The 11,879-nt window shown below is 39.1% G+C and overlaps 1 protein-coding gene across 1 annotated transcript; it reads left to right on the top strand.

Annotated features, from left to right (window-relative positions):
* Positions 1-2,937: 2,937 nt before the first annotated feature.
* On the top strand, positions 2,938-11,246 carry LOC128994978 (nuclear pore complex protein Nup160 homolog). The gene is made up of 9 exons (XM_054419840.1): positions 2,938-3,036; positions 3,434-3,529; positions 4,795-5,095; positions 5,737-5,879; positions 6,204-6,291; positions 6,821-7,003; positions 8,183-8,349; positions 9,002-9,211; positions 11,036-11,246. The coding sequence occupies exons 1-9, from the start codon at positions 2,938-2,940 to the stop codon at positions 11,123-11,125; spliced, it is 1,377 nt and encodes a 458-aa protein (XP_054275815.1). The 3' UTR covers positions 11,126-11,246.
* Positions 11,247-11,879: the final 633 nt, after the last annotated feature.

Here is an 11,879-nt window from a genome sequence, read left to right as displayed (position 1 = left end):
ACGATTCCGCAACAGGCATCTGTAGGTACGCAGACTGCAAGTCCAACACTGAAAAGAACTGACATCCCGACAGTGCCGCAAATATATCATCAGGTTGAGGCAAAGGGTAATGCTCATGTTGAATTACCTGATTCAAGGTAACCTTGAAATCACCACATAACCTAACTCCCTGCTGTTTAGGTATGACTACCAATGGTGTGCCCCACTCCGAACTAGTCACTGGATAGGCTACACCGTCATCCACCATCTTCTGTAACTCTTCTTCAACCTTATGGCGTAATGAAAAAGGCACTGGCCTAAATTTACAAAATTTCGGAGTCGACCCCTCTCTCAATACTATGTGAGCTTTCACATTTTTAATTTCACCTATTTTACCTTTAAATACAGACAAATATTTATTTTTCAAAAGATCAACATCTTTAGGCACTTGGACCTTGGTTAGGCTAGGTTCTGCCAAAACATCATGGTCTCGAGAACTAGGCCTAGACTGTGTACAGAGCTTATGAGTCTGGACTGCATTAGGCTTACTTGAAAAAATAGAGTTCCAGTTCAAAACTATTTTTTGCAACCAATTTCTACCTAACAGCAACGGTGCATTGGCTTTATCTACATCCACTACTGTCATAGGCAACATGTAGCTTGTCTGTTCATAAACCACGTTAACATCTACTTGGCCTACTACCTTAACTTCATCACCAGAATAGGCACGTAATTTTACATTACTACAAGTCAATTGTAATTGAGAAAAATGTTTTTCATACACTTCAAATGGACATACTGTGATAGCAGATCCTGTATCAATCTCCATGTCTAAGTCTACATTTTCTATGGCTACTCTTACCTTGTAACAAGAGTTAGGGTCAGTTAGGCCTAGCCCAATATTGTACAAATTTAGCTCTTCACATTCCTCACTAGGGCTTTCAGACATCTGATGCACTTTATATTTACCTCCAGTAGCTTTACTACCTCTATCCTTGGCCTTGCATGCCTTTCCTAGGTGACCCACTTTTGAACATATATGACATTTATATTTGTCATATGGGCAATTGTTTGCCTTATGGTCGGTCTTCAAGCACCTGTAACACTTAAAAAATTTCGTAGCACCTTCACTTTCTTTCATTTTGCCACCCCTAGGCCACGTGGTTTTCCTAACATGAAACTTGTTCAAATCCTGAAAATTTTCCTGTTTGCTGAGAAACATGTTTGTGTGCTTGTCTGCCTGTTCTAACGTGAGCGCCAACGCTAAAGTTTTATCAAAATCTGTTTCCTCCGACAATAACTTTTGCCGAATTTGTTCATTGGAAATTCCCGAGATTAGCCTATCTCTTAAAGCGTCCTTTAGGAATGTTCCAAATTGACAAGAAGCCGAAAGATGTTTTATCGCAACCACAAAATCTGAGATGCTTTCACCCGACCTCTGCGAGCGGGAATTGAACAAATAACGCTCTACCACTATTAAACGTTTGGGTGAAAAATGTTGTTCCAGTACTTTAACGAGTTTATCAAAATCTAATTCGTCCACTTTTTCAGGGGAAACTACATCCCGTAACACTGCGAGCACTTTAGGACCTAACACGGTGATTAGAACAGAAACCTTGCTCGTGGCCTTGACATCATTCGCAATAAAATAATGTTTCAAACGCAACAAATATGACGAAATATCTTCTTCACTGGGATTAAATTCTCCCATTCGTCCCACACTCGACATTTTTACCGACTGCGCCTATATTATATCGGATTACTACAACGTTAAAAGAACCGCACATAGAAATAATACAGCGACTAACCTGTAGTGATAACGAAGACTGAGGCCGGTTCAGAGACATCAGCTGTGACGTCATTGCGTTGGCAGTGCAGCCACACACACAAACTAAATAGCACTACTTTCTGCTAGTGCATATAACTTTAAAATATATCACAGCATCCACAGTGAATGCCTATAAATATCCACAAGTGTCAACCGCGTCGTCAAATAAAATTCACTGCAAATTTTGTCCTTGCTGCAAAGTAGCCAAAACCTAGCCTTTTTAATGACTATGTCTTTTGTTTTAACAGCAAGGGCAAAATGTCTGGCCGTAAATGTAATTAGATGATGCGGTTCACGTGATAAAATCAATTCTTGTTTTATAAATGTTCAAATACATATATTCTGATTTTATCACAGTGCAGTTGTTCTGTAGAACTGGTCGGGAATCATTGAATTGTACAAGGTCTAGAAGACTTAAGGCCCCGTTTATGCACCAAGAGCGGGAGCGGGGCGATAGCGGGCCCGCTCCCGCGGTGAATGGGCCTGTTTATGCACGAAGAGCAATAGCGGTAGCGGTTGGTTAAAGGAGAATGGAAGGGGGACACAGTCATGCCAACTCAAACTCTGCCAAATAATTAACTCAACTATTTGTCCTAAGTGCACGTGCGCGTGGGTCAAGTTGGCAACCCTGGCTGCAACTGCTCCCGCTCCCGCCGTGCATAAACAGTCCCATTTGACTCAATGTAGTTGAAAACCGCTCTATTCCAGGCAACCGCTGTGATTTCTAACTACACAGCGGGCGAATTAGAAACCGCAGCGGGAGGTCAACCGCTATCGCTATCGCTCTTGGTGCATAAACAGCCCCATTTAACTCAATGGTGTTAGAAATCGCTCCCGCTGTCGCTACCGCTACCGCACTTGGTGCATAAACGGGGCCTAAGATGTATGGTTGTTCAGTAATTAGTCGAGGTAGCTAGTTTTAATCTTTACTTTTGAATAATCAAAATACTGTATCTTCCATTCATGGTGGTTCCACTGGGATTGTGGGAAAATTAAACATCAGCTTGTTCGCTATTTACCTTACATCGGCTGTTCACAAAGCTATCATCATAGTTTATAGTATATAAATATATAGCTTATAGTTGGTCTATAACGTTTATGTTGTGACGGATTAACTGTTCCTAGGGGAGATGCTTCTCATCCAATCACTGCTGGAGACAGGTGAAGGCTACAAAGCTTTAGACCTCGTAATCAACCAGGGTGTGGAGGACATCCCTTACTATGTCCAGGTAGGGGGTTAAGAAATATCCATCAACTACTATATTACGTTGGGGTCCCTTTCTGTTAATTCACTAACACTACTTTTTTATTGCAATTAATTCATAAACAGCAAGTTTGGCTGGTTAGGTTAGGTGAGAATAGTTTCATTTTATAATTGATAAATTCATAAACTGTTAAAAATATCGGAATTGCAATAAAAAAGTAGGTAGTGGTACGTTAGTGAATGAACAGAAAAGAACCAACTTTGGAGATGTGTAGTAGTAAATTTGTAAACCACTGTAATGTTTTGACAGAGTTAAATTAAACATTGTTTGATATTTACTTTGGCAGTTGAGGTAACCATCAGGGTATTCATTAATGTTGTTGAGACGCTGTACAAATGATTTCTGAGCATTATTGTTACAGATGATACGGCTGTTCAAGGAACACAACTATCCTGACATTGTTCTTCAGTTGTCAGACTTGGCTGTCCAGAAAGCTCATCCCAATGACCCTCATATGGTGAGCATAAGTGGTCATTATACAATTAATCAGTAACTCATTGGTTAAAGGCAGTTAAGAAGAGTTCTGCTAGTTGTCCTCACAAATGCGGTCATGCAAAACTAATGAAAAAATATTGTTGAAGTGTTGCTTATGTACATTTTATTGCGGTTGATAGTCTAGAAAAAATTATCAAAATGTTTTGGAAGGTTGAAGCCGTGAACTTAAGAAAAGACAAGATTGAGTGTGAGTTAGAGGTGTGTTGCTAGCCTAGTGGTGAGCATCTCAGACTTCGGCGCAAGAGTGACAATCCCTGGCTTATCCATAAAAATGATAAGGATTTTAACCACATTCCCTTAAAATATTTTCTTACAAAATACCACTGATGTAGACATTGTTATAAAATGACTACTCTAAAAATCTTGTAGCATAGAATGTCTGGGTGCTTGTCAATTTTTTAGAGTTTTAGACTTATGCAATCTCTTGCAAACCCACACATAATTGTGGGATTTTGAAGTACATTCCCTTAAAAGTGTTTGTGGTTTTTTTTATAACATCCTATTGACGTTGACAACGACAACTAAAAATTAGCTTTTGGGAAGCGAGCTGGTCTAGCGGCAGAGCACAGCACTTCGGTGCCTGAGGTCCCGGGTTCAAATCCCACCAATCACCAATGGATTTTATCCATGTACTAATGCTTCAACCCTCTAGGACTAGCCTGAAGTAATGTGTAAAACAGTTCAGAACTAGAACTAGCATCCTAGAATGTGAAGGTGGGACATAAAAAAAGCATAAATCTTGAAAAAAATTTCATTGGTATAGTTTTTGTAATATTTGTTTTTATTTAAAAGATTTGCAACAGAACATATAAGAATGTTTGAAGAAGATTTGATAACGCCTGAAAAGACCACCGAGGCATATAAAACAATGATAGCTTGAGTGATAATGTGCTGACTAAGACAGATTGGGGAGAGCTGTTAGTGAGGCAAAAAAAATTCAGTTTGAGTGGTTGCAGAGGTAACGTAAGGTATTAGGTTATAAGTGTCTTTGGTTTTCACCAAAATCTGTTCACAATACTGTATCATTGTCTTTTCGGTAAAACCATGTCTTTCACATTTTTCAACCTTGTTGTAATAGCCATCAATCATGCAGTAATAACACTACTTTTTACTAGTAGTGTACCAACATTCAGGTTATTTGAATTATACTGAACAAATTAAAATATTTCTAGAAAAGTCAAGTGTGACCATCGAAGCCGTACTTCCAGTGTTAAAATCTGTTTTCAGCCGATGCTGCGGTCCACACAGTTCCTGCACCATCTGGCTCTCGGCCACTACATGAACGCCTACGCCAGTCTGGAGGCTAACCCAGAGGAAGAGCGGAGAGAGAACTGTCTCCGAGATCTGGTCGTAGCTCTGGTAGACGCCAGACAACTGCAGCTACTACTGGACCTGCCCTACACTGGGATGGTGGCCAAGCTGGAGGCGCTACTAGAGGACAGGGCGAGGACACGTGAGCCGGCCAGTGCTGCGGTCTACTACAACGTGCTGTTCTCACTGCACATCAAGAACATGAACTATAGAAAAGGTTTGTGGCACAGAATAGAATTGTTGACCTTTAAAAATGACATTCTATTGGTAGTTGAAACCAGAAAATTTTTAAAACTCAAAATTGAAACTTAAATAATTGGATCCTGAATGATAAAACCTAATAACACGTATTTGAGATTAATGGTGAATTGAATAAATACTGTAAATAGTTTTAAATTTCAAAACACTGATCGAAAATTTAAACCGAAACGTTTCCAAAGTTTTGGTGGTTTTGAGATTTGGTTTTGACACATCACTATTTCATTTTATTTAGTTCATGTTCTGGATCATTGTCCAAAGTCATCGTAACTTGTGAACAATTTTGTATTTCAAACAATTGAGGGGATAAATGACAGGATAAGCAGGCTTACCTTAAACATTTTAGGCAATCCACTTCACGAAAGTGACACAAATAAAACACTGAGGACACTGACCCCTTTCTCATCATTGAGAGTCACTAGATTCTGGAAGTCCTTTATAATAGAGCGTCTGCGCAGTGTTTATGTTTACTTTTTTTTGTTATTACTGATATTACCATGGCAATATGCCGGCCAGTGTGACGTTGCCATTCACCAACTCCATAGCCCTTTATTAGAGGAGGCTATGGTATTAACGTCCAATCGTTCTGTTTTTGCGCAGGAGCGTCTGTGATGTTGGAGCAAGGCATGAGAGCAGAGAACGCTGAGGTACAAATGCAGTGTTACGCAGTTTGTCTCAACACGCTCATGCTTGTCGAGCCTCACTATGATGCTTGGATTGTCAAACCCACCGACAACCAGGAGGTAACCTAACATCCATTCTTCAAGAGCAAACCGCACCAAAATGGTCTAACGGAAATTGGGTAACAGCTGTTTGTAACTCATATTGAGTTTGAAAAATTTGAAAATTCCAATCGTAACATGGGTATGCTGCTAAACTACTAGAGCAAATTCTACTGTAGTTTGGGTCTTTCTTTGGAAGATTAGACATGTAACCAGCAATGTAAACAAAATAGTGTTTTTGGGTTCTACTGATTAAAGATTTATGAGGAACAGTGTTGTTTGTTTTTATCATGGGCTGGTCCCTATACAGTTTATGGTTTTTAATTAATTGTTTTTGCTGTACAGGATGCAATAGAGGTTCTCGAGTTGAAAGACATTCGCAAAGAGTTCAATTTGGCTTTGGCTCGCAGTAAACTTCCAAATTGTTCCACAGGTAAAGTTAGTGGTTATAATATGTCTATATAGGCTACCTATGACTGGGACGGTGGCATCTTCATGTAATCCAGCTACTAGGTCATGAATTGTGGATATACATGCATGCATGCACTGTGGATGCGATACTCCCTGGTGTGGATTAACGTCCCCACTATTGAGTACATCCTGATAATTAGACCAATTCGTTAATTACAAGGCAAAAATGTGGTTCGGACACCACTGTAAACTGTAGGTCTCTTAGCATTGTTAATTATGTTAATTCAAGCTCAAGGTTAATTTAACAACTTAAAAGAAAAACATTCAACGATAGTTTTCCGGAAAAATATTTTACTAATATTTGTATTACGACTTTTTTTCGGATAACCTCACTAACTAAATCTTACTTCCTTCTAGGTTGATTCAAATCTTAGTAGTCACTAAGAAAAAAGGAAAAAATCATTTGTCATGATTCTTAAAACAAATTACTCCATGGACTTGTTATCATGTGATCAAGCGCATGAGTGGTACTGATGGTGTGTAATGTGTAGACACTAGAGCAGAGGAGGTGGTAGCGCAGTGTGTGGCGGCCGGACACTATAAGACGGCTCTGCGCCTGTGCCACCTGTGTGGGCTGCCTTACTACCAGCCTGTAGAGGCGCTCACCACCGCCTGTGTGCAGATACAGGACAACGACCGCGCCTGGGAGTGGCTCTTCCTCAACGAAATATCTGGTAGGAAAATGTAGAAATATTCCTGTTATTATTACAGTAGAACCTCTTTAATCCGAACGTCCACTAATCCGAACCCCTCATTGCTGTACTCTATACACAGTACAGAAGTTCTTTATTGTATACTGTATTTATTGATATACGCACCATAATTATTTCAACTGTAATGTACAGTACTGTTTATTCCCTATGTTTACTACTGTATTTTACTTTATAAGGTATTTTTCACTTTTCCCTAGCTATTGTTATGTAAAAACAACAATATGTTCTGTAACCCGAAATATTCAATAGTCCGAACTACCCCCGGACCCAATTAGTTCGGTTAAAGAGGTTTTACTGTACTATTATAAGACAGTGACACACAGCTAGGTGTGAGTTTTAAGTTGAAATTGAATCACAATACCCACTTAACTTTGAAAAATTTAAAACGGTGTAAGAGTCGTGAATTTTGGGTAGCTGTGAAAACGCCTGGAATAAGCCATAGAGACCTTAAAAATAGGGATTGGCTGGTTCTAAACCTCGATTCCTAAAAGTTTTGAAACCAAAGATGTAGAAGAAACGTCAATTCTTGTTGATAGTTTTGTTTAAGGAAAGGCTCTAGGCCAGGATTTTAAATTGTAGAAAAAGGAGGATAGCAGCTGGCTTACCTTGAAAGTGTGGGTAGGCCATAGAACAAGTAGAAAAACATTTTGCACACAATATTTCGTCCCCTAAGGGACTTTGTCAAGTGTAGAGAGAGTTTATAAATTACAAGATTATAAATTACAAGATCTTGTAATTTATAAACTCTCTCTACACTTGACAAAGTCCCTTAGGGGACGAAATATTGTGTGCAAAATGTTTTTCTACTTGTTCTATGGCCTACCCACACTTTTAAGGTAAGCTAGCTGCTATCCTCCTTTTTCTACAATTTAAAATTCTTGTTGATAGTTTTTTTTTTACTTCTGGTGAAATCTACTGCAAAAGATGAATCACACTGGAAAGATGATTCACTATCAAACTGGTTACCACAACCAAGATTTTGAAGGCAGCTAACTAAACCCTCCTAATAATCAATCCACATTAAAACGCATTCCATTATGTGTTGGCATCACACAAATCTACTTAAATTTAAATTCAACCTTAGTATGTTAATATTCATTTTAATCAAACCAATATTGGAATGAACCGTTTGTGTTTCAGACCTAGTAGCTGGTGATGCAAATGCCACCACAATCGCATGGCGGTTACTGGAGTATTTGCTCAACAGATATGAGGAGGACGGGCAGAGCTCGCTACACAAGGTTGTTGCGGCAAAACTCATGTCTCTCTCTGTCTTCTTACCACACTGGCTCCAGTCATCGTACAAGGTATGTTATCTTCCATTTCCAATTTGTCAAGATAAAGAAATAACTTCCGAAAAAGTACTTAAAAAGACCCTTGCCAAGGTAATCATGGTTCTTTCCCTTACGTTCTGGAATACTGGTTGTCGGTAACTAGTCAGAAAATCGTGAGTTCCAGATCAATCTTTGATAGAGGGTAGTAAGAATAGCATTACTCAGACATATCAACCTCCGTCTTTACTAGAGAGAAATTGTAGCAGTTGGATTGTTCCGTGAGACAATGTTAACTCTATAATGTCATAGTATTATAAAGACTTTTTACCTTAATATTATTACTTCTCTGTGACCTCTGGATCAGTTTACAGATTTACATAATAAACTGACAGGATCAAGTCCATCGACCTACTTAAAGCAGCCTTCAGTAGATCAACATGACAAGGTATTGTTTAACAACACTTCCAGCCTACTCACATAGCAATGCCAAACACTTCTTCACAATGTTTGACCCCAAACATTGACTCTTTGTTCTCAAGACTACTTTCCTCCGTTTGTTGATTTTTTTTACAAGCAAGTCTTTTAGCTGCCTTAGAACATATCCCCCATGTTCATGTTTTGTCCACTTAACATTGTATCGTTGACTGCATTATGTTTAATTTTTGATTGTGTATCCCTCTTGCAGAAACGTAACAGTGCAGAGCTGCTGCGACTCTACCTGAGTCACGGAGATCTGACCCAGGCCAGCACACTAGCCTGTGAGCTGCTACAGGCCGCTCTAGGACAAGGCAAGGAACACTTTGGTCTCAGTCACGCCCTGATGGCCACGGCGCCTCCTCTGTGTCTCCCTCTGAACGTCATAGACCGACTGCTGACCGAACTCGCCCATTACAAGGTGGGTTTGGATCTCATCTCAAATTGTATAGTTTCAAAAAATATTAGAAAATGAGGTGGCCAGTATACCTAGTAGATGTATGTGTATTGAATTGGGTGTTTAGTTTATTGGCACTCTGAAATGAAATTGAAGGGTATCATGGACTAAATCCTCTATATTAGTATGATAAACATGGTTATAGTGTCTTCTATTTTCCTTATCTGGAAGGGGTGAGCCAAGGTTCCAAGGGGCTACCTCAATTAGTTATCTTCTTCAGATGCTTTCAAAGTTCACCTGTTGTATGCCTGCATTCTACCGATCAGTTCCTCCTCACACCTTAGGAAGGTGCCACCTTCTTTGCACCACATTGCCAAGAATTGTCCATCTTACCTCAAGGAGTCCTGGTTGTCTGATTTTTACCCATCCAACCTCAGGGTGTCTGATGCAATCCGTTTGGAGGTCTGTGAAAGATTATTAGTCATTAAAAGAGGTACTTCAACCCATCTTCTACAAAGTTCATCAGTTTTCCATGACACGAAGCTGCACACATATTTATTTATGCAAGTGTCTACTGCTATCTTAAATCATCTTTACAAACACCAGCTGCATATACCACTGGATAATATTAACATATTTATTTACTCATGTTGTGCTATCAATGTCTGCGTCTCTCCTGAGTCTTGTGATAAATCTGTTAGACGTCCAGCTCCAGCTGTGCATCTTGATCTAACTGATGACTTTGCTCAAGATCATCAGTAGATGGTTCATTATCATTCCAGTTGACTCTCTCTTATTCGGACTCCTCGGGACTGAGGCCAGTCGGATAACGGTTTTTCTGTTTAAACTGACGTCCCCAAAAACTTGTAAAACGGACCGTTTAAATGCACACTGTATACAGTAATCCAAATATTTTACTTAAATTTAGGAGGAGCATTGTATTTAGACACGTGATCACTGGTCTCAAATCTTTCCCACAAGAACAGTCGTTTCAGTACCGCCCACTTCCTGTCGATCTAGTCCGGTTAAAAGATGTAATTTCCGCCGAATTAAGTCTGGATAAACCGATATCCGGTTAAAAGGTGTCCAGATAAGAGGGAGTCTACTGTATCAATTGAGATGGAGACGTCATAAATGCGTATAACCATCCACTATTGGATACAGAAGAAGACATCCCATCTATATGGATCAGCTGTCACCATTTGTTTACAAAAAAAAAGAATGTAGTTGTGTGAGCCAGTCACAGATTGCGCTAGTGTCTAAAACTCTATTTTGTACCTTATTTTTCGTTACTGACATAGTTGCTGGGTCACAACAGTTGCTATAGCTCATAATAAGTAATTCCATCAGTTTTACTTGGTAAAAATCATCATGTACTCGGCAAAAATCTGTAATTTAGATCAGCGCAATCTGTAGGTGGCTTACATCAACTAAGACAAATTTTATTAAAAACCTGGCTACAACTTTAACATGGGGTGGAATGTCTAGTTGTTGTATTAATAGTCAAAGGTATATAACCCAAATACAAGTGAAGGATGATTGTACAGTACAATGGAGTGAGATGATCTGTGTAGATGATCATGTTCATTTGGTGAGGGAGCTTCGTAAGAAGACATTCAGTGTTTCCACTATGACCTCCTTCTCTGTCTCTTTGGTCATGTCCTCTGCAAGAGCTTGCATAAGCTAATGGTTCACTTTCCATGTTTAAGTCCTGTGTTTTCTTCCAAATCTGTTTGATCAGTGTCATACCTCCTCCTTACCACATGTCCAGAAAATCTCAAAAGTCTGCTTTTTCTTTAAATCATACGTTAAATTTGAATGTCAAAATAGTTCAATTTATTGTTTCAGATGGATGGAGAGTTGCGCCAAGCCGTAGACAAGTACATTAAAACCTGTATGAGAGTGTCCGAAGATAAAGTCATCTCAGTCTCACTATAAAATTGTATTCTCCTCTCATGCCATTGCATTTGTTTTTATCTTATTCCATATTTGATATGTTTTTACTATAGATTGTGCATTTATCTGTAAGTGGTTTTATAATAAAAAAATACTATTTGTACGTTGCGGATTTTTATTTCACCTGTTTCCAAAACCAAGTTCTTGCAACCTAGATGCTTTGGTTCCAGGTCTTACTGAAGTGCCCCTATTAGCTTAGGAGAAACCTTAGTCGGGGTCTGGGTTAAGATCCAGAATGCTGTGGCCTGAAGGACCAACCTGCTAAGGACCTCAAAAATACTGATTGACCCATCACAATGTTTCTTTATTGTTCAAACTATTCTTGAACAGTAAAAATCAAGCAGGTACAAAGTTGCAGTTTGTAAGGCATGGTGTAGAGTAGATGATGATGTGACTGTCATTTAAGAAGGTCCAGCTAGTACAGCCATTATGTTCCCTATTTGAGCTATATTTAAAATAAAAGCCCTAAAGTCTCATAATGTTGGGAAATATGAGTAACCTAACAATCCTCACTCAAAACTATTAATTTGAGCTTAAATATATCCTGTGAAAGTTAAAACCTTCACTGTACTCTAGGACTTGGGGTTTACCAGAATCAGAATTTTAAGTGATATACAATGTGAAGCTTCATATGCCGAGTGGCGAGTATCTTCCCAGACAGGAAACAGCACTGTAGTAGATGGTGGAGACTGGAGAGTTCTAATCGTTCTGAGATGGTAAGCAACTGAGATGTTCA

The sequence above is a fragment of the Macrosteles quadrilineatus genome, unplaced genomic scaffold (assembly GCF_028750875.1).
Source record: "Macrosteles quadrilineatus isolate MER2022 unplaced genomic scaffold, UCM_ALF_1.0 Scaffold_5__1_contigs__length_97177068, whole genome shotgun sequence".
Classification (NCBI taxonomy): Eukaryota; Metazoa; Arthropoda; class Insecta; order Hemiptera; family Cicadellidae; genus Macrosteles; species Macrosteles quadrilineatus.
The sequence above is the reverse complement of the archived record's forward strand: the minus strand, read 5'-3'. Positions and strand labels throughout refer to the sequence as shown.